We start from the raw sequence: 23,168 nt of genomic DNA, 5'->3' as shown, positions 1-23,168 counted from the left end.
GGAAGAATGTTCTTGCTCTTCTGTGATGGATGCTTGAGTGACTTAAAATAAATATTTAAAAGATATGATATTATTATATATGTACATCAGGCTGGCGCGTGACTGTACTTCAATGGTTCCCTATTTTTCTTAAGACAAAATCCAAATTTTTTGCCATGGCCTTCGAAGACCTTAGGCCTCTGGGCCTTGCACCCTGATCTCACCTCATCGTCTCCCCTCCCCCCTGAGTAATGTTCTACTAGATCTAAGTCAAATACACCATGCTCAGTCTCTCTCTTTCTCTAGGTCATTGACCCTTCTGACTTTCTGTCTGAATTTCATCCCTGCTGCCCAACTGAAGTTTTACCCACTCACTTCACTAACAAGTTGTTTATCATTTAGATCTCATGTCAGATATGACTCCCTTCCTTGAGAAACCATGACTGACCCACAGATTCTGGCAAGGATATTTGTATCACGTTCAGCAGTGTCACACCCCTAGCATGGTGTTGTACATTAAATTGTGTCCTCTAAAAAAGATACGTTAGAGTTCTAACCCTGGGTACCTGCGAATGTGACTTCATCTGGAAACAGGGTCTTTGCATATGGAATCAAGTAAAGATGAAGTCACACTAAATTAGGGTGCACCCAAATCTCATTCCTGCGTATCTTTATAAGAAGAAGGAAATCTGGATAGAGAGAGACACACACAGGAAGGGTGCCATTTGGCAACAGAGGCATAGACTGGAATTACGCATCACCAAGCCAAGAACTGCAAAGGATTGCCCACAACCATCAGTAACTAGGAAGAGGCAAGGAAAGATCCTTCTCAAATTCCTTCAGAGAAAGACCATCACCCTGCTCACACTTTAATTTCGCACTAAGAGCCTTCAGAACTGCAAGAGAATAAATTTTCATTGTTTTAAGCCACTATATTTGTGATATGGTGTTACAGCAATCCTAGGAAATTGATATACAAAGCATTGGATTGGAATTACCTATTCTTTTGTTTCTCTCACTAGAGTGAACCCCATGAGGACAGACTATATCTCACTTATTCGTCATTATTTACCTAGATCCTAGAACACTGAATATCATATATTAGACATAAAATAAATATTAGTTCCATAACTGAACAGGAAAAAACACTTTACCTGAAGGAAAATGGTCTAAAAAAACAGAGAAAAAAGTTTTTATGTTGTGGGTCAGAAAGGCATCAGAATACAAAAGGAAAAGATTCTTTTTGTGTAACTGAGTGTCAAATTAATATTTCTACTTAACTCTTTTTGACAAGGTGTATGATAGCTGTTACGTGAAAGTTTTTCAAATAGATCAAAGAGTCCACAAAATTTTTTCTCCCTTTATTTATTTTTAAGTCAAAGAGACAACTTAGGACTATATCATGATTTCACATTTGACCAAAACAAAATAGATTGCTTTGAAAGTAAATCTGCATAGTTGATTTATAATTAAATTAGCACTTACAGTTTGGAAATGCTTCTTAGTCTCACAACTGGCAGGATTTAAATCTAGGAAGACCAATTCATTGTTGAAAAACGTCAAAAGATTGGTCCTGCTTGTGCTGGCTGTTCATTACTGCTCTATTTAATATTGAAAATCTTTTTGACTTCTTCTAGTGTTTTCGCATCCGTGGGAGGCTTCCTCTGGCTGCCAGGCTGCAGGAACTTCTTCACAGTAGGGAGGTTGCTGATTCTGGTTTTCAGGGCCTGCAACGCACAAGACACAGTCTCAGAGTGGAGACAAAACACACACCCCGTCATTAGCACAAGCCAGGGATCTGAGACCTTCCTAGACAAGGACCAACAGAGTCCCCTCCATCAGTACCAGCGTGAGGCTGGGAAACAGATGCCCAGAGAGACAGAAAAGAAGAGGAAGAAAATATAGCTCAGTAGCACTTTCCCTAGAGATGCCTTTGTTTAAAACTTTACTTGGTTCACAGTCTTCGCTACTTTCTTCCCATTCGGAAACCCTGTAGGTTCATCGCTCTCGTGCAGCGCAAGGAAGAGGAATATGTCTGTCAGATCCCAACCCAGATAAAGTGTCCAAACCAGAAAATGAAGATATGGGAGAATTAGCCTGGAACTGAAGACAGAAAATATAAAAGCCAAACCAGGATGACAGTCAAAACCAACCTGCCCTGTGAGAGAGGCACAGAGCAAGAGGGGGCTGTGCGGAGAGAAACACAGTGTCTGAGAGAAGGAGCAAGAACTGAGGGAAGGAAGTTAGGGGAAGGAGAGCTTCCTGGAAGGACTCAGGTGATAACGAGAAGGACACACCTGGGAGAAAGGCCATCCCAGAGAAAAGGACAGAAATTGTAATGAAACAGGGGCTGAGGAAAGAGATGCCGAGTCCTGTGTCCTTCTCTTTGTAAAAGACAAACTATTCTTCACGGGGCAGCATCACCTCCAACTTCCTTGGGAAAACAAGATTCTTTTCATGCCTTGCACCAGGGCCTAGGATCAAATTTTGGAGACCCCAGGGCAGCGAAGGCCTGGACAGTGATGGGGAGCATCACATCACCAGGCCAAGATTCCCAATATTAGACTTCAAGGTGAAAATGTGCCCTGCCCCTCCTGAGGACAGTGAAAGGAATCACCTTCAGCAGAGGGAAGTTGGCCAGAAGGCTGGGGTCAATCTCTTCCACATAGTAGAAAAGTTCAACCAGGTAAATGTCAGCCCTGCTCAACTTGTTGCCAACCAGGTAGTCTTGTCCGTGGCTCTTCAACACCTGGTGAATTTGAGGGATCAGATTAGGAACACAAGCACGCTCGGGCTGGGTCCCCCTGCCCCTGCCCAGCTCTCTCCAGCCCGACTTTCCCATCTCTACTGCGTCACTGGGCGGTGTGGAGCATTGGACCACATTCACCGCCCCTGATTCAGTGAGACAGACAGAAGTGGGTCTCTGCTGTCCTTTCCTCACTTCTGAGCTGAAGCCCAGGCTACCATATCCTTTTCCCATCCCCACACCACTGGGGCTCCCTTACATGCGTCTTCTGCTGGCCCGGGTCTCAGCACCAGCTGCACCGTGTTTCTGCTACGTGCCCTGAAGTCCCAGCAGCTCTGAGAATTCAGGACACGACTCTCCATGCTGCTGCAGTGCAATCGTGCATCCTTCCCCACCCCCCTGCCCCGTCTCTCTCTCATTTGGGCAAAGGCTCCATCTTCATGACATCCTCCTTCAATCCTGAGCAGACTATTTCAGAGTCTACATTTCTCTTCTGTCTGTTCTCTTCATTTCCTGGTCTAGCTCTCTGGGACCTGAAATAAATCTGTGTCAACTTGAACTCACCATCTCCTTTACAAAATCAGCTCTGACTCCTAACTTGCACTATGTTAAGATCTGCATGCTGAAGTGTCTAGGGGTGAACTGCACTGATGATTGACACTCATTTTGTAATACATTAGAAGGTAATATGTTTGACTGCTAGAGAGAGGGATCGAGAGAGAGAAATCTATATAAAGCAAACAATGAAAGGTGAATTTTATGCTCTCCTGGTGGATGCATATGTGTTCATTGTATATTTATTTCAACTTTTTTGAGTGTATGAAATTTTTCATAATAAAATGTTGAAGAAATATGTAGTACTTATTAAAATATTCCAGCAATATGGAAATCGCAAAGTATAAAGAGAAAAAACACACATAGCACCACCAACTAATGATAATAACATTTTGGCAAATATCCTCTCAGATTATGTTTACATATAGAAGGTTAGGTAATTTTTGACAAAGAATATAATAACATCGACACCTATTTTGTAAAATACATTTTTTAATTTATGTTATCATGGGGCCCTTTGATTTCAAAGTATAAGTATATCGAACTACTGAGACGAAAGAGTTTGTCATTATGTGAAGTTTCCCTAAACTGTCAGCACTACAAGGACCAGGAAGGTGTATTTTTCGGATTACATTAAATTCTTCACTCATTAATATGGATGGACACACAAGCAATGAATTAATATTTGTAGAATAAATAAAAAAAAGAATGCTTTATAATTCTTTGTAAAGATGAAGGTGTCAGCACTAAACCTTTTATTTATATGGAAGACTCCTGTATCTCTTACAATCATTATTTTGGTTTATAATTTTTATTTAGCATGCTTTCAGGTAGTTTTGATCTTGATATGTTCTCCTACCTTCAAAGAGAAACATTAACTAAGATACGCATTATGTACAGTGATAGAACTTTATTGCCTTAGTTTGGCACTACTTTCCTTAAAAGTCTGAGAGCCATGTCCATAAAACACGTAGACTCTTTGTTACTTAACATGTTTTCATCTGTCTCTTCCTCTCCAACCTGCTGCCACATCTCTGTTTAGATACATCTCACCCATCCCCGAAACACTACCATATTCTCTGGATGGGCAGCTGGCCTCTGGTCTCCCCACACATGTCGCCAGAATATTTGCCGATGAATTGCTTTCATCGTATTCCCCGTGGATGAAAAGCACCTGCTCCATGTTCTGTAGGACCTACTCTAATTGCTAGTGTGCCTCTCAGCCTTCCACAGCCCACACTCTCTGACCACGAATTCCATCCAATGGAGAATTCTAATCGGGGCCTAGTAAACTGAAACTTTGCTGAAAGGTTGTAACTTGGGTATAACAGGTACATAGCCTCCTGACTGCTGATTTTTTAAAAGCCTAGAGAGTCAGGGTGCTACAGTAGTACTCAGGAGTGCTCACGGGAAGGGAAGGGCAAAGCCTCAAGAACGCCCAGGAACGATTTTTCTTTGTGCGCTAATCTCAGTGCCCCCAAATGCTGAATAGCCCACTTACTTTTTCAAAGGCAGGGAAATAACGGGTGGTTACTTTCTCTTTGATCAAGGCGATCTTGGCATCTATCTCGTTGGGCGGGCATAGTAGCAAAGTCAGGATCATTTCATTCAAATCTGCCATGCCTTCTGTATACATATCAATCCTGAAAGACAAAAACGACCAAATCGTTGAACATCTCCTGCCTTAGATGTTATAGTTTAAAAATGTGAAAGAATGGGGTTCTTTTGTGTCCTTCCTTTCCTCAGCCTTATCCTCGTAAAGGCCTGAGCACACGGAGTCATGATCCACCAGCCTCCTGGCTTCACAGTTCCTCAGGGTTTGGAAACCTCTGTCATTCTCTGTGCAATATCCGTGAGCTGCATCCTCTTCTACAATCCCACTTGCTTAACTCCACACCAAGTGGAACCCTCATCCTCATAGCTGTCTGCTGTACTGGACCTCAGTCTATACTTCGATGGCCCAGGTTGCTGCCAGCCATTATCCCCCCGACACAGCCCTGCCCATTCATGGAAGGATCTGTATGGTTCCTCAAAATTGTTGATGAAAGAACAGAAAAAGTATCGTACAGGGCTCTCTCCTTTATGTCTTTCCCATAGAGGTTGTATTTGGTGGCGATGTAGTTGAGAATGGCTCTGGACTGTACCAGCTTCATTCCATCAATTTCGACCATGGGCACTTGCTGGAATATCAAACCGCTATCTTTTGAAAGAAGAAAACAAAAAGTAGAGTGAAATGTCTTATGCAGCACACTATTAGGATTAAAAAATATTTGTTAAAATGACTGGAAATATACAATGAAACTAAAATGACTTGGTGACACTTTGGTAGAATGGCATTTGGTTTTTAGCTTTTTATAGTTCTTCCTTTTCTTATCAGTCTGCCTTTTACTTTTTGACCTATTATTTCATTTATCTTTTTATATCCCATCAGATACATAGTAGGTCTCTTGTAATTTTGTGCCAACTTGCCTCATGGATAATACATAAGAAGTTGGGGAGAGTCTACAACAGGGCTGCCAGCCACCTGGCATTTAAATGGGAAGTTCCCAAAGGAACTTTCACAGTATTCCTGGCATACAAGCAAGTTTAGATGGAGATTTTTACATAGGGATCCCTTTCCCTGATCTTCACCATCTGCAATATTGCTAGTATATTATCTTGCAGTAAAGTAAGAGATAACTCAAGGTAACTGCTGGGCCTATTTCTGTTCTTGTTACTCTGATGCATGTGTTTGAGTGTCCTTGGTAGGCAGGCTGTGGGGGTCTTGAAATGATATAGCTCACTCATGATGCAGAAAGTCAGGAGAGAGCAGGAGGTAGCATTCCGGGAGACCAGGGACGGTTCTCTTAGCAAGTACTCAGAGAGGTCAAGCCCATCCTAGCTCTGAGCAAGTTATAGACCTGCTCAGGGAGCCCCACCCCTTACAATGAACCTCATTCCTCCCTTTCCAGCCCCCACCTTCCCAACACACACACACACACACGCACACACACACACACACACACACACACTGCCTGGTGTCAAAACTCAACTGTGATGTCTACTAGATTAGTGGAACTTAAATATTTGGTCTTACCTTTTTTTAACTTTTCAAAGTCTTCTAGAGTTTCTATAAATTTCTCTTCAAACTGGAAAGCAGAAACAGTAAGGGAGTTCTTGCTATTTCATTCCATGGCATTATGTTACTTTTAATTTTGAGTGATCCTCTGATATATAATATGGAGGAGGTAAGATTTCTGACTTTCGCACACTACATACAAGAGTGTGATCATGGCCTTTTGGAAATTTGGATTAGAGCCATCAAGGAAAGAACATGGGCTATAGCCCATAACCACTCATATCTGGAGGTTCAGTTCATCCCACCCTGCTTTCATATCTGACAATGATTAGATCACGATTTGGGAGGGGGTGTTATTGAAGGGAATGGACTGGAAAGTTCTTCTAGTTGTGGAGTTTTAGTATCTCATGAAAGCCCTCTCTCCACATGAGACAGAACAGGGCATTGTGTGTCCCCCAGCAAGGGGTATGCCATGAGGCCCATGACCATCTGAGATGCTGCCACCAGGGACCTCTGCTGTCATTGACATCGCTGCATTTCATTTTCCATTTTAAACTGGGTGCTTTATGGTAAAAGTTTTGGAATTTGGGGTTTCTAACTTGCTCAGTGGAATAGTCTGTTGTGTGGATTTACATGATCCCATAGGGTGAGACCATATAGACAGTGAATTGTGTGAGCAGCAGCAATTTATGAAACTCCCAGTCCTAGACAAAGATAAGGGATGCTAGGTGGTCATCACGGGAGGGTAGCAAAGGTAGGATGGTTTTGGCTCATGTGCGGGAGGCCGATGGGATCGTGGGGATCGGCCTTTGGGCACAGAGAACCCAGAAGTTCTGTCCGAGAGCCTGACCAAGAGTCGACTAAGATGGCGTAATGGAAGCCCGGGATGCTCTCGGCATCACCCCCTACTCACTCTCTCATACTGAATCCATCTGACCTTCAAAACTGAAGTCTGGACTACAGTGCAAACTTTGAGTTATTGGTTTATAGAGAAAAAAACAACCTGGCATGGCATGATTTGTATTTTTTGTGTTCTTGTTGCTTCACGAAATTAAGAAAGGGCTGGGCTAAAGTCCCCATACCTTCATGTAGTAATCAAGAAAGTGTAACCCAAGCCTTAGGTAAGCATGTTATCATGAGGCTGAGAGGAGCGAACTAGAAGCTCCTGTCACATGACGCCACCTCACCTGAAACCCTCCCTTACTGCTCTAACCTGAGGGACCAGATCTCCTGAGTTTATCTATGACTCCCTCCCCTGAAGACTCTCACAGAGTTGCTGGGTTCTTGTTATCTGGACTGAGAAGTGTTTTTCTCATGGACACCTCTGGAGGGCAGCACTCAGCAGAGTCCCATGGAAATCGACCATGGGGAATATGGCATTTCGACACTGTAAATGCTGGGGGATCCTAGATACTCCCACCCTTCCTTTTATTCACCCGTTTACTTGTCTGCAGCCTCACTAGAATGTTAACTTTCTCAGGGCAAGGACCTTGTCTGTCTAGTTCATTTGTGTATCCTCAAGACCTAGAACAGAACCTGGCCCTAAAATCATTACTGAGTGGGTGTATTAAATCTTTAACAGGCAGTTTCTTCCAATCTGCCCCTCCCCATATTTCTGATTTATGTTCAACTTTAATTACATTTATTTTCTAATTTTTATATTTTGTCTTTTTATTATGGAAATTTCTAGCATGCATAAAAATAAGCAGAAAGTGGTCATCTTTACACCCATCACCCAACTTCATTAATTATCAGCTCTAGCTAATCTTGTGTCATCTATACACCCACCTACTCTTGCACTCATAATAATTTGAAGCAAATTCTAGATATCATATATTTCATCTTTAAATACTTCAATCGTTACCTCTAAAACATAAGAACTTTTTAAAATAACCACAATACATGATCACACCTAAAAAGTCAAAAATAATTCTTTAGTATTATCTAATAATCAGCGTTTATGTTTCTAATATTGCATAAATGTTACAAATGATATTATATGGTTCATTCAAATTCAAATAAGGCTCATACATTGTGATTAGTTTCTTCAAGTGATTTTAAATGTTTATGTTCTTTGATGAGAAGAATTTTAATAATATTTTACGTCAAATCTTTTCATCTCTTAATAACTGATAGTTTTTGTTTTAATGCGAAACTCTTGACTGGTCATTAGTAAGAAATGTTTCTTAGATTAGTGAGAAAATACTTAGATAAGTCAATTTTAGATCCAACTTAAGATGACAGAGCTCAGAACTGACCTCTACTCCTGCAGCAGCCAAGAGCCACCGGATGGACTCCATTCGTCCTCGTGCATTGAAGTAGTGAAGCTTGGGTTTCCCCGCCATGATGTAGTCTCCTGGTTTCTCTAAACCTACAGAAAGGAAGAAACCACAAAAGCAAAAATGTACATATGACATGTGATCGAACAGCACCTAAATGCTCAAGTCTACCTTCTTGTGACAGAGTTGGAAGAGTTCCTAGCAGGCATTCCCTGGCTTAAATTCTTACCCATCAGCAGCTAACCCTGGAAAATTGCTTCAAACCATTCTTATGTCTCTAGTGGATAAAATCATATTGTCTTGGCCGGCTAATAGGTGAGAGTCTGATATGAGTGGATGTGCAGGTAGTAGGGGAAGGGAGATGAATTAAAAAACTGATATCTGTTGAAAATCTCCTAATGATCCTGACCCAATGTTCATCCTCTCGGACACGTTATATCTTTAAACCTCATAACGGCCGCATGAACTAGTTGTTATTATGCCCATTATTCACTTCACAAAACCAAGGCCTGGAGGTTAAATGACATGTCCACAGTCACACTCCAGGTAATGAGGGACCTAAAAATCCACTAAAAAAGAGCAGGGTTGGAACTCACCCAGGTGCAAGTTTCTTCATGAAATTAAGAAAGGCCTGGGCTAAAATCCCTATGCATTCATGAAACAATCAAGAAAGTATACTCCCAGGCTTAGGTAAACACGTTATTATGGATCTGAAGAGAGCGAAAATGTTTTCGATATCCATGTTGTTGCTGTGAGATGCAGTAGTCTAAGCTTTAGAAAGTAAAGAATGTTTCGGAAACATACTTCATAAACTCACCTGTCTTGAAAATGGAGATTCTGTTTATCGTACTTACTTATCATGGGAAATGGAGATGCTATGATTCAGCAGAATGAAAAGGAGGATGAAATCTGTACTAATATGTGAAATGTGTTTGTTATGGACTGGAATTCACAGAGCTTAGTGACTCAAACCCTCACGCGAAGCTCCCTTACCCATTCACTGAGGATCTAGTTACAAAGGGAAATACTTTTTATCTTATATAATATTTCCTCATAACACTCCTCCTTATAAGCCACTTTTTTCACCTTCCACATAGGAGGTACTCGATGTCCTGATCGAGAGTGGGGCAAAGGTTGCCATGAAACTTTGCCTCATCAACAGAGAATGAGAACTAGTGAGATTCAACAATTTGCCAGAGGTCACACACATTTGTTCTGATTTACACTCAAAATCTAACAAGTGTGTCTACCCCCTACAATGACCCTGGGAAAGAGCTTCTAACATCCTGTTTTAAAGATGAGAAAACTGAAGTTCAAAGAGACAAAGTACCTCTTCTATGCTCTTATGTTTTGCAAGCGTTGGATTTCAGGTCTGGGCCCTTTTCACTCCACCATGTAACACTTTGGCATGCTCTGTGCTTCTCTCTGAGAACTTAGTTTATTTCTCAGAGCTTGAACTTAGTTTATTTATCATTTGAAGTCTCAAGACTACAGCAGTTCCTGGCTCTGCTCTGACCTTGTACTCCATGAGCCTTTCTCTTCAGCAACACTCCCCTACATACACATACCATTTGCTCCTTGACCCTTGCACTCTGGAATCTTCCCTTTCCAAGAGTCCTTTACCATGCAAATGAGAGATCCACTGTTTCTGTCTCCTGCGATTCACTGCACTAGTGCAGTCTCATGTCAACACCGATGGAAGTGATCACTTCTCTCCAACATCATGCTCCTTACCGTGAAATGCAAACATTTCACAGCTCCCTCTTCGACACCTTGTTTCTGGTTTACATGTAATATATTTCCTTCTATTAAAACTTTTCCGTCCAAGCTTCTCAACTAATACTCCTTGAGCAGTTTCATGTACTACGAAATGATAGCTGGCTGGGAACAGGATACAAGACTAATTTGGTCTCTGCTCTAAAGGGGTTTCGATCTAGTCAGAAAGACCGGTTTGTAGACAACTGACAGTGCACAAAGAGCCCAGCAGTGACTTTGTGTTAATTGGTTCCAACCCAAGAATTATGATTCTCTTAGTCAGCATTTGAGCAAGATGAGGAGGCTGGCAAGCCGAGAAGCTGAACAGGCAGTGTTGGCTCTTACATTCTGATTTGAATGACTTTTACATTCTAGCTAGGTGAATTTCTGTTCTTTTTAAAAACTAATTATATGTTCCCATGATCTAGTTTTCCCACCAAGACTTTCTGAGTTTGGGAGTTTTGAGAAGTTGTGTAATCCAGTGGTTGTACCCCCCACCCCAGAAGACATTTGGTAATGTCTGGAGACATTTTTGATTGTCCAAGTAGGCGGAGGGTGCTACATCTGTTGGTAGAGACCAGAGATTCCTCTGACAAGGAGTGGGGCTATGCCTTCGATGTGCATCTGAATGCTATTTATCTGCCCTTAGTCATGCTGCATGTTATCCAGCTTTTTTCATTAACCATGGTATCCTAACAGACACAATTTTTTAAATATTTAGTTGGAAATGCCTTATGGTTGATTGCAGTTGGCTATTAGATCTATGCAATCTTTCCAGGACAAAGTCGTTTTGAAAAATGCAGTAAATCTTCTCTATCTATTTGCATCTCTCATTCAACTCTAGACTGTAAATAGCACTAAAGTGGAACTTTACCTCACTCTGTGTTCTTTCTACAAGTGCAGACTGGAATGAAGAGAAAAAGTGAGAATATTAACCTCGACTGCATTAACAGTATTGATGAAGTGATGATTTCTTGTAAAACTTGTAAATGAACGATCACTGTAAATATCTTAAAGGTGTAAAGTTTGCAAATTTAGAGAAATACGTATGTTAACAGTACTGTCAAATACATTCCTTCGAAATGAATTAGATGTATATTTCTACAACATAACAGAAACTTTTTAACCAACAAAAAAGAACAATGAACAGGACAGCTCCCTACAACAAAGAATTACCCTGCCCGAAATGCCAATAGTACCAAGTAGAGAAATCTGCTCCAGCCATTTACTAGACTTGCCTACCATGAGTTGGTTGAACCCTAGAGAGAGAGCAGGACTTGCCAGGTAGCTAATCTCAGCAAAGACTGAGTACAATCTAGTTCTGCTGACAGTCAGACTAATCTCATCCTGTTATAATAAATTTTTATTTTGAATTTTCACAACCTTACAGTATCACCATTCATAACTGTTGTGTGTTGGCTACTTCAACAGAGAAAGTAACTTTAGTATAATCATCTATATGCTCTCCCTCTTGCACTGGTCATACTCTCAGATTGTCTAAAATGATATCATTCTTTTTTCTCCCATATTATTATTTTTTTCTCATATCTAAATGCTTATGCCCTAGTTTTCTAAAGTCTTCATTTTTACCTTTCTGTAAAGATGTATTCAACGGCCATTGAATAAACAACTCTTGAACTGTCCCTTAAGCACACCAAGAAGGCACTATGTGAGTATAAAGCAGACATTTTCTTGTGCTAAGGATACATTTTAAAATATTTTTTGGTGCCTTAGATGTGAGGCTTTGAGGCAATGTATAAAGGCTTATAAAATCAGTACTTACCTTTTTAAAGTCTGTCTCTCACTTGGCTCAGCGACTGAGTGCCAACCTCTTATGTGCCTATCGGCTGTTTTTACAGTGGAATAACTCCTGCTCTCTGAAAGGAGTGGCTTCCAGATAGAGAAAAGCCACTCCCTCAAAGATCAGAGTTCATGGATACCATGCTAGATTAGAAGGAAAATGAAAAGTCATCCTATCATGAAATAACTGGTTAATGTGTTCCTTTTCAAGGTCGATAAATAAAAGATTAAACAAAAAATTTTAGATTGTTGAACTCTCTCTACCAGTCAGTGAGATACGGCTTTTGAAAAAACTGTGAGGTTTTCATGAATTGGATGCAAAGATTAAAGCAGATGAGAAACCTGTACTGTGAGCAGAGCAGGGAGCTGATATTCAGTAAAAGGCAAGCTGATCTCTGGAATACCTTTTAGGACACACTTATGCTAAAAAATTGTTTATCGTTTATCTGAAATTCATATTTAATTGGGTGTCCTGTATTTCCACTAATAAATTTGGCAACTCAATTAGTATACTTTCTCCTCTCTGCCACATTCAAATCAGCCTTCCTAGCCTTTGGGCCTTAGCATGTGCTATTTGTTCTGTCTGGAATACTCTACTTTAAGCTACTACTATATTTCCCCTATTATGTCTTTCCTTTCCTTACATTATTTTGACATTATATCCTTAATATCAGTTTCCCCACAGTCTGTGATATCCTGGGGGTAAGACCTTCATCTTGTTTTCGGTCACAGCTCCTACGATTGGCACATAGTAGGAGCTCAATAAATAACATAGTTTTTAAAAATTATTAAGTGGAAAATTTCCGGCAAATACAAATATAGAAAGAAGAATAGTAGAAAGTAAAGAAAACCCCCATGTACTTATCCCTGTGTTTCAGCGATCGCCAACCATCTTTTTTCATCTACACCCTAACATGGGTGGTATGGTGGCCTCCTAAAAATATAGGTCAACATCCCAAACCCTGGAACCCGTTAACGTGACCATATTTGGAAAAAGGGTCTTTGCAGAGATAAGTAAGCAAAGGAACTTGACATCATCCAGGATTATCCGGGTGGGCCCTAAAGCCAATGAGAAGTGTCTTTACATCAGAAGAGAAGACACAGACAAGCAGAGGGCGAGGTGATATGAAGATGGAGGCAGAGGGTGGAGTGATGTGACCATGAGCCAAGGAAAGCAAGGAATGTAAAAAGCCACCAAAAGCTGGAAGAGGCAAGAAAGAGTTTTCCCCTAGAGCTTCTGGAAGAAGTACAGCCCAGCCAACTCCTTAACTTTGAACTTCTGGCCTTCAAAAGTGTGAGAGAAGATGCCCTGTTGTTTTAAGCCACTCAGTTTGTAGTAATTTGATATAGCAACCGCCAGAAACTAATATATGCTTCCACCTATTGCTCTCACAATCATGGGATTATTTGGAAGAAAATCCTAGATAACCTATCACTACAGCTATCAAAAAGTTAGCATAGTAATTTTTAACAGGTAAAGACTTTTTTGAAAAATAAATAGTAATATTCTCCAATCATACTAAAATTTAGAATTCCTTAATTTCATCACATACTCAGCATTCTAACTTCACCCATTGTCTCATGAAAGTTTCTTTGGGTTTTTTGCATCAGAATCCAAGCAAGGTCCATGCATTGCATTTGAGTAATGAATAAATATATTTTGTAGACATGGGTGAATTAATACAAATGCCAGGCAGATGAAAGTGTGTGTGGAATTCGGAAGAATTCCCGACCCCAGACTCGAACACGTAAGTCATCACTAAGTTCATGGAGTTGTATATGGCGTTATTACCGTTTGTGATGGGGCAGTGGGGATGCAGCAGGACCACACCAGCACACCGAGAACTCACAGGATAGTGGAGGAGGCACAGTGGCTTTGAGCTTTACTAGTGCTTTACAGGGCTCTCTGGGAGGCACAGAAGAGAGTCTGACTCTCCCTGGGACGCAAGGAGGTGAGGAGCTGAGAGTGGCCAGGTGGGAAGGAACAGGCAGGCCTAGTCAATGTACCCAAGAGGAAGGCAGGCGGCCCCAGGGGTGTGATTGGGCTGGAGCTCTGGACTGAGGAGGGCTGTGAGGAGGCATGCTACAGGCATGTGAGTCACTAAAGGAGTTAAAGAAGGTAGTGATACTTGGATTTGCACTTTAGGAAAACCACTCTGGTTGACAATAGAGAACAAACTAGAGCAAAGTGCAGCTGCAGTTAGGAAGACCCACTGGGAAGTTACTGGGGTGGTGGAGGCGAAGAATCATGAGGCCTGACCTCAGGCAGTGGAAGAGGATGGGATAAGAGAGATATGCATGGCAATTGGGACTTAAGCTGCCAAGGCTTGTGCCTCATTCAATGGAAAGGCAAAGAGAGACAGTCAAAAATGAGTTCTGAGACTATAGCCACAACACCCTGAGGAAGCCCAATCCCGTCTGATCTCGGAAGCTAAGCAGGGTTGGGCCTGGTTGGTACTTGGATGGGAGACCACCTAGGAAGACCAGGTGCTGTAGGAGTAAAAAAAAAATAAAATAAAAAAGGGATTGTAAGCTGACAAGGTCCTTGCAACCTGTGAAGTCAACAAAGGGTTGCCTTGCCTGAAAATAAAGAAAGGAAGAAAGGAAGAAAGGAAGAAAGAGAATGAGTCCTGGTGGCTGTTTGGACACCCATTCTGCCCAGGTTGCCCTGCTCCAGGGGAGGAATGGAGAGAAGGAAGAAGAGGAACCTGAGAAAGAGGAGACACCAAGTTTGGTTTCTGAGAAGCTGCACTGAAGGGAACTGAGGAACCAGAAGGTGGAGATGAGCTGTGGAGATGAGCTGTGGCCTGTCAGAGGCAAAAACCTGGAGATTCTGCGCTGATCTGGAATGAGGTAACCTGGTCAAGAGGAAGGAGAAGCAGGGCCAAAGCTGTGTGCCCAGCTCTGAGCTGGTTTCTCTCAGTTCAGCCCCCTGAGAGAGGAAGCACTGAGGGTCTCCTGGAAGGAGAAGGGAAGATACTGCAATACACTTCTATCTCACTCATGAGATGAGGCAAGTTCCCGTCAACTTGGCCAACTCTGGTCACTGAAGCCAGCCCCAGGGAAGGCAGCACACATCCTTGTTTCTTACGACATCATCCCTGCCCACTTCTCCCCAAGGCAGGCAAAGGGCCGGCACTCCCTTATGGCCAGCCTGAAGAATTTGACGAAATTGGCAACCAAACTCCAGGGGCCAGAGTCCAGGAAGAGTTCTCTACCCACACCTTTCTCTTGGGCATGTGACCCGGTTACATCTGCCTTCTGGATACGTTCACCTGGCTGCCCCTTGGGCAACTCAAACTGACCAAATCCCAAGCAGAAATCAGGTTTCGAATCTCAGATTGATGCTGCTGATCCATACTGTTGCCCAGGCTAGAAGACTGCCATCATCCTTGACTCCACTCTCACCCCACGAATCTTCTATTTCCTTTCCACTCTCTCACCAATCTAGCTGCTTCTCTCTGCATAGTGGTCACACAGACCAGGGCTGGGTCAGAGCCTGGTTTTGTGTCGGTGAAGTAGTTTACAAGCCCAGCCTTTAAAGCCAGGCTGTCTCTGGCACTTGATACTGTGTAGCTTGAGGTGAGCTACTTCCTTTTTTTGTGCTTTAGTTTCCCCACCTATAAAGTAGGACGATGATATCTACCTCATAAGTATGTTGTGAGGGTTGAATGTAAAGTGCTTAGGTCAAGGCCGGGAAGTAAGAAAACACTGTACGTACGTCTTGATCATTACATTTTTGCCCTTATCACAGGGCTTCCTAAATGTCACTTTTTTTACTCCATTCCATCGTAGGTTATATGTGGGAAAATATGAAAGTACGTACATTTTGATGATTAATAATGGTTATCTTTGGGTTGTGGAATTAGGGGTTGTGTGCGTGAGCGTGTGTGTGCACATTTTGTCTTTTTCACAAGTTAAGCCTATACTGTTTGAAATTTAGAAAAAGGTAATGCAATATTTTAGATAGGCAATCAATAAAAAGAATTAGAATACTCAATTATTTTTACACTATGATTATGGTTATGAGGGTTTATATGTACATAGGCAAAGATAGAAAGGAACACAACAAGAAAAATAATGTGCATTGGATTTGCAAGATTGTGGGTTAATAAGCTTTCTTTTAAAACATATCGAAATTTTAGCATAGTATCATTTCTTAATAAATTAGATTAATTAAAATCAGGAGAACAAACATAAAACAAAATAGAACTTCCTCTATAAAACAGAAGGAGGGAGAGATAAAAAGAAGAAAGGATGCAAGACTTACTTTAACTTGACACAGATTTGCATAGCCTAACAGTGCCCAGCATTAAGCGATAAGGGCACAGCATTGCTTTATATCTCACTGTTTAGTGCTTAGAAGAAGCTACATTAGCATGGCCTTGCCTGGCATAGGCTTTAACTTTGCTTTACCTTGTATTAGCTTTGTATCTACTTGTACCACATCAATTACTGTACCTGTACATGAAGTATGTGGGCCTTTGAGTTTAGGCTCAAAACCCAGTTCAACCACTTATTAAGTATGTGAACTTGGAGATTTCCTTAACATCTCTGAGCCTAATTCTTCATCAGTAATTTGAAGATAGTAATACTTACCTCACTAGGTTATTGTAAGGTTAAAATGAGATAATACGGGTAAGACAGTTGACATATAATTACTGGAAATGGTCCTTATCATTATATCATCATCACCATCATCATCATTATCATCATCATCATATGGGTGCAGTTTGTATGGACAGAGAATCATATATAAACTAAATTTTCTGAACACCCAGGGTCTCACTCTCTCAGTCTCTCTTACTCTCTGTCTCTTAGAGGGGACCATACTCTGTCTATTGAGCATTATTCTTTTTCTAATAAAACTTTCCTTGTGTCTCTAACTCTGGCATGGCATGCGCTTGAATTTTTTTCTGTGCTCAGTCAAGAACCCTCTCTCTCAGCACGGGACTTCAGCTTCCAATTCAAGGGGATTCACCCTGTCCTGCACCAGTGCCATCATCATCCTCACTCTCCAGATGAGAAATCTGGGGCTTAGAAAGTTTAAACAGTTTTCCCAAGGCCAGAGCTAGAAAAGATATTGGGAATTTGAGCCTGCTCTTGAATATATTAACATTTCTCCCTATTTTAGTAAAAGAAGATAAGAGATAGGCTCTAAATGGTCATCCATGGGCCACATCTCTCCCAGTCTTTCATTTGACTTGCCCAATATTTTTAAAACATTGAAGCCAACACCGAAAATGGAGACATTTCAAATAAACAGCCAGATAGCTAGCTCCTTTAGTAAAACTTCAAGAAAACTAGGGAAATTGGGAATGACAAACTTCCTGAGTGAAGGCACTTCTAACCCCTGGCCCGCTTCATTCATTGGCCCATATGCCAATACTCTAGGTGTTTGGCTTTGCAATCCGGGATCTACCAGGGAGTTCTTAGAGTTCATTTATTATCGTTTAATTATCCCTACACTTTTCCTTTATAAGCAGAGTAATCGATTTTTTTTTCAGTCTCAGTTTTCTATGAACCCACCCTCCTTTATTTTAAAATGAATTAGACATCCACCTCATTATTCTATGTAGTCACACCTCATTTCTAACCAGCAGCAAAGTCAGTTCTTACCTGTAGGATCAGGGAAGCAAATCTAAGTTCCAGCCCGAGGTAGGCCATCACATCTCCTCTCCTGCAAATCCTTCAGAACAAGAATCACCAGGGGAGCCTATAAAAGCACAGATTCCGGAGCCCCTTTAAAGAGAGATTTTGAATTAGTCCTTCGAGGTGGAGCCCAAGAAGTTGCACTTTTATCCAGTCATTCCACTTTTCGGTATGTACTCAAAAGAATAGAAAACAGAATCTTGGAAGAGATACTGGTATACCCATGCTCATAGCAGCATTTATTCACAATAGCCAAAAGGTGGGAGCAAGTCAAGTGTTCATCTATAGATAAAGGGACAAAGTGGGTACATACATACAATGGAATATTATTGCGGAAGGAAAGAAACCCTAACACAAACTGCAGGATATTATGCCAATTTAAATAAGCCAGTCACAAAAAGAACAAGTACTGTATAATTTGACTACTTATATGAGGTACCAGGATCAGTCGAACTCATACAGATAGAAACTTCAAGGTGATTGCTGGGGGCCAGGGAAGAGGAAGGAACAGGTTGTTTTTAAATGGGGACAGAGTTTCAGTTGGGGAAAAATGGAAAGAGTTCTGGAGGTGGATGGTGGTGATGGTTGCATGACAATGTAAATGTGTCTAAACTCACTGCACTATGTACTGTAAAACTGTGAAAACTGTAAATTTTATGTTATGTGTATTTTACTACTATTAATAGTGATATTATTATTATTATTATATTTTACTACTATTAACAGTGATATTATCATTATTATTATTAATAATAATAATGAAGAATTTGCATCCTAACAAGCTTCCTGGGCACGCTGCTCTGTGGAATAGCCCTACTTTAAAGGATTCCACGAACCATAAAAACATTGGCGTTGTAGCCAAATTAGCTCTTAGAGATCCCAGTTTCCCTCTTGTCAACAAAGAGGGAAGTGGCCTTAGAATCACAGTGGTGCACGTTCCTGGGACTGTAGGAAGAAGTTGAGAGACCCAGGTTTTACTCCTGACTTTATCTCTTGGTAAAATGGGTTCTCAATTGCGCAGACCTCTTAACCTTCCTGAGTCTTCGTTTTCATGTTCATGAAGTGATAGTTTGGACTAGGTGATTCCTAAGTTTCCTTTGGGCTAGGTGAGCGTATAATTTGAATCTGAAAGTGATTCCAGGAGAAGACTAAGGTGGACTGATGGAACAACTATGTAGTATGACACAGTCCAGACCTTTCCCATTTAAGGAGGAAACAAATTCTTTTCTCTGGGAAAATTAGGTTCATTTGGGAAGGTTCTGAAAATTTGAGATCAATGTTTAGCAGGCCTGAAAACTGAAAGTGGTCACTGGAACCACTGATTCCAGTGTTTGGCAGTTTCTAGAAATGTAGAGAAGGAAAGATGCAAAATGACCGTGAAGGCTTCAAAATTACCGTGAGGGAGACGTCTCTTACGCAAACAATAGCCTGGTTTGATCACTTCTGCCTCTTATTTTTAAAATCCAACTTGTGTTCTCATGTTACAACAGGAACTAAAAATTCCAAGTTCATGTCAATAAACTGTTCTAAAGAGAACATTTATTTCAACATATCCTTCTTTCGCTTCAAGGTTCTACTTTGAAAACAAACCATATGAAACTCTTCAATAATCCAATTGGCATCTCTGTGACAGCCAACACCCAGAGGCCTTTAAGTTGAGACCAACTAGCTGATCTCTCCCATATCAGACCTGAAACACTGTGGAGAAGAGCTCTGTTCGTCCTGAGAACAAAATGCTCGAAACTGTACAGAGAGTAAAAGAGACCTACCAGCATAAAAGAAATGAGCTGATAAAGACTAAGAATACAAACACATGGATAAAAATATCTGTGCTAACAAAAATAGAGCAAGCTGAAAACCCAAAAACCAAAACCAAAATCTTTATTGAGGAAAAATAAGCGGATGTAATTTTTGAATACAAGCTTCTCTTTCTTATTACTTTGAAATATTGTTTCCTTAACTGGAACCCAACCTCCGAGCTACATGTGCAACATTAATGGCTGATTAACTTGCTGCTAATTAGATTTTAAAGTCTAATTAAACTTTAGAAGCATGAAAGAAGATGACAACAGTGACTCCACCTTGTTGCCATAATCCTTGGCAAACAACCGATGTAGCCCGGATGTTCTTTTTTTCCTCCCTTTTTTCCATTTTAAAGGCCTCTGCACCTAATCCCTGGATGGGACACTTTTCTGCTTTTGCTGCCAGAATCTGTGTTCTCAAATTGCAATTCAAGACCCTGAATAAATGCTTTTCTTGCCTTGCAGCCTTGCCTCTTTCTCTTGGACAACAGAAGCAACATACTTCATAAAACTGGCAGTTCTTTAACTTTTTGATTATTCAGCTATTAACAGATTTGCATACAACTTATATTATGAACCTAAAGATTAAACATATACATCAATTTCAGCTTCTTTTTCCCGTTTAAAAAAAAATACTACGGAAAAATTCAATGTCTTTTCTCACTGAGTTACCAATAGGTAAAAATCTTTTGAATAGAATGTGCCTTCTTGCCTCTGCTGACCTGCAGTAGTGTCAGCAGTAGTGGTTAAAAGGAGCAAACAAAGCAGGTGGAAATCAAGGCGGGGAAATTTACATGCATGGAATTTATAGTATCCCAAACATGTTTTAGTTAGAAATGCAATTTAGACCACCAAAATGAAAATTCACTGATTAATGATGGTTAGACACTGTTTCCTTTCAAACAAAATGTTGCTACGGCTACAAAAATAACAACCATATAATTACCGCATTTTGCTTAGAAGCATCTTGAGTAAAGGATCTCATTTTAAATTTGCAACTCAGGAACTGCCTGAGTCAGAGCAGAATTCGTGGAAGAACAGTAACTGGTGTTGTGTGAGGATGGCGCTGATTTGTATCATATACACTGTTCATATCCAGTTCTCTGGAGTTGATATTGGAAAGGGTTATGAACCCAAAGGCAACCAGACCAGGCCTGCCAGGGCTGCCAAGGACCTAGTTATCAAATGATCACCAAGGGCAGCCAAGGATGTTGGGCAAGCAAATGTGTTCTGTGCCACGTGATATCTTTGTGGCTTTGAAAGTACAGATTCCCTTAGAAAAGGAGACAAAGGTTCAGAAAGATAAAACTTGCTTAGTCACCCAGCTGGCCAGATCCCAGATCTTTCCAATATCAGAGTTTATGTTGTTTTCATTGCAAGCCTCTCACTTGCAGTGCAAGAGAGAAAGCAAATCATGACATAGGGTTTGAAGAGAGCATGAACCAAAGCCAACACCACTGGAAGCAAGTGAGGTTATCTTAAACATAAAGCAGGAAGAGGGGCAGTGGACAGGGCAGCCCCTTCTGGGGTAGGGTTACCAGATAAAATACAGGACATATGCAACATTAGGGACATACTTATACTAGAAAACTGTACATTGCTTAAGTGCAAATTTAACTGGTGTTTTATCTTTTCTTTTTGCTTAATCTAGTAACCCTACTCCTGAATGCCTTTTGTGTCTGGTTTGTTTAGGTTGGAGCCAGAGCCTTGAGGTTGCCTTTAAAGTAAATGTTTAATGATGTCCATGATATAAACAGTAAGCTGAGGGTGAAAAGAGAGGCATTCTCACACCTGGGGAGCATGGTGTACTGAGTGGGGAGACAAGACTGCACTTGTTCAGAAAGAACAAATGAGTCATAATACAAGTTAATGTCAAAAACCTCAACCAACATACAGGTCACATGGGATCTTGTTAAAATACAGATTCTGATTCAGCAGTTTTAAAGCAGGACCTGGGACTGCATTTCTAACACGCTCCCAGGGGCTGCTAACGCTGCTGTTCTGGGGCCACACTTGGAGACACGAGGACTGTCCCTCCCCATGGGTTGGGTGGACGTGTCTCTGGGCGTGTCATCTAATTCAATGAACTCCAGCATCTCTTCCAATCCCATGACTCTTCTGTCTGCTTGTTTCACACTTGACAGGATGCTTTATCATAAAGCCAATCTCTATGATGTCTTCTGGGAATAACAAATGCAACTAAATTACGGTTTTAAATTTGACAACAAAGTCTTGAAAGGAAAAACAATTGAATTAAAAAAATAACGGAATTTAAAACAACCGTCCCTTTGCAATTGTAAACAGGGGTGGAGAAGAGCGAGCATTTAGATTACTGGGAAATAGCAGTTACTTCTAGGTAATTACATCCCTGTGAATAAGTGATCTCAGTTAAAGTAGAACTTGGGAGTTCTCCACACACACCCTCTCACTGTACTGGTTTCCTTGTTATATACAGTCTAACAGCGATGTAATTTCTCCCCATCCCTTGACCCTCCTCTGCTATTGAAATAGACAGCAGGTACTCCAGGGCCAGGCGGATCTGCATGTAAACTTCCTTTCAACCACTTACTTGGTCTATGGTCTTGGAAAGTTACTGAACTTCTCTGGGACCTACATTATAAGGTGGCTGTGAAGCTTAAGTAAGACGTAAAAACTGCCTAGCACAAAGCTAGACACAGAGCAGGCACTCAGACACAGTAGCTATGATGATTATTGTATCATCATAAATGGAAGAGGCTGTGGAAAGAGAATTTAAAAGCACTGAAGAGTGAAAATAAAAAGCGTGGGTGAGAAAGGTAAGTCAATTGCTTCCACATCTCCTGGAATGGCTACTGTCTCGGTAGTTAGAAGTCCGGCCAGAAAGCCAACCTGAGAGTGCCAGACAGGTCCTGGGGCATGCGTCCAGGAAGAATGGCCACTTAGATCCTCAACCTGAGGACTCCCTCAGTGATCCATCACCACTTCCAGGAAAGTGAAAGCAGATCACCCCTCTGGACCCTCCCTGATCCCTGGCCTGGTGGACTGGCTTGCTAGGATGTTCTCACCCAGCAGCTGTACCGAGCGAGGCGGAGTCTGCAGGGCCGTATTCCTTAATGCTATGTGAGGCCATGCTGGCAAACAAGATGGAATAAGCTATCCCCAACCAGTTTCTGGATCTTGTTAAAGTCTTGCATTTTACAATTATTTGCTCTTAACTCTGGAAGAGGAAGGTGAACTGAGTAGGCCTGACCTCTCTCCATAGTCCTAGTTCTGTCTCTGGAAATCTAGGTCCTCTGGCTTCTCAGGGCCTTGCTTTATTCACCTGTACAAACTCAAATGACTTATGTTTCTTGGAAGGTGGTTGAAAAAAATTGTCATATAACCGGCATAGAGCACCTGGAAGAGAGCAATCTCTATGCTGTGTTATTTCAACATGAAGGACCTTTGATCCCTGATATATCTACACCTATTTCCTGAAACTTGAAATTCCTTTTTAGAAGGGACAAACTTTTTTTTTTCTTTAACCACAATTAGATATGAGGTAAGTACAAATAATTGTGCAA

At 41.2% G+C, this 23,168-nt stretch overlaps 1 protein-coding gene and 1 pseudogene across 1 annotated transcript in view; one reads left to right on the top strand and one right to left on the bottom strand.

Annotated features, from left to right (window-relative positions):
- Positions 1–1,580: 1,580 nt before the first annotated feature.
- LOC102897012 (glutathione S-transferase A3-like) overlaps positions 1,581–23,168 on the bottom strand; it is a 27,395-nt gene continuing 5,807 nt past the window's right edge. Inside the window, exons 3-8 of the mRNA XM_025042834.1 lie at positions 8,597–8,709; positions 6,357–6,408; positions 5,348–5,480; positions 4,782–4,923; positions 2,597–2,728; positions 1,581–1,706 (exon numbers count right to left, since the gene is read on the bottom strand). Coding sequence (XP_024898602.1) covers positions 1,581–1,706; positions 2,597–2,728; positions 4,782–4,923; positions 5,348–5,480; positions 6,357–6,408; positions 8,597–8,709 — 698 coding nt within the window. The remainder of the gene's footprint in view (positions 1,707–2,596; positions 2,729–4,781; positions 4,924–5,347; positions 5,481–6,356; positions 6,409–8,596; positions 8,710–23,168) is intronic.
- On the top strand, positions 14,553–14,671 carry LOC112474874 (annotated as a pseudogene).

Source organism: Pteropus alecto, unplaced genomic scaffold, assembly GCF_000325575.1.
Source record: "Pteropus alecto unplaced genomic scaffold, ASM32557v1 scaffold7, whole genome shotgun sequence".
Lineage (NCBI taxonomy): Eukaryota > Metazoa > Chordata > Mammalia > Chiroptera > Pteropodidae > Pteropus > Pteropus alecto.
The sequence above is the reverse complement of the archived record's forward strand: the minus strand, read 5'-3'. Positions and strand labels throughout refer to the sequence as shown.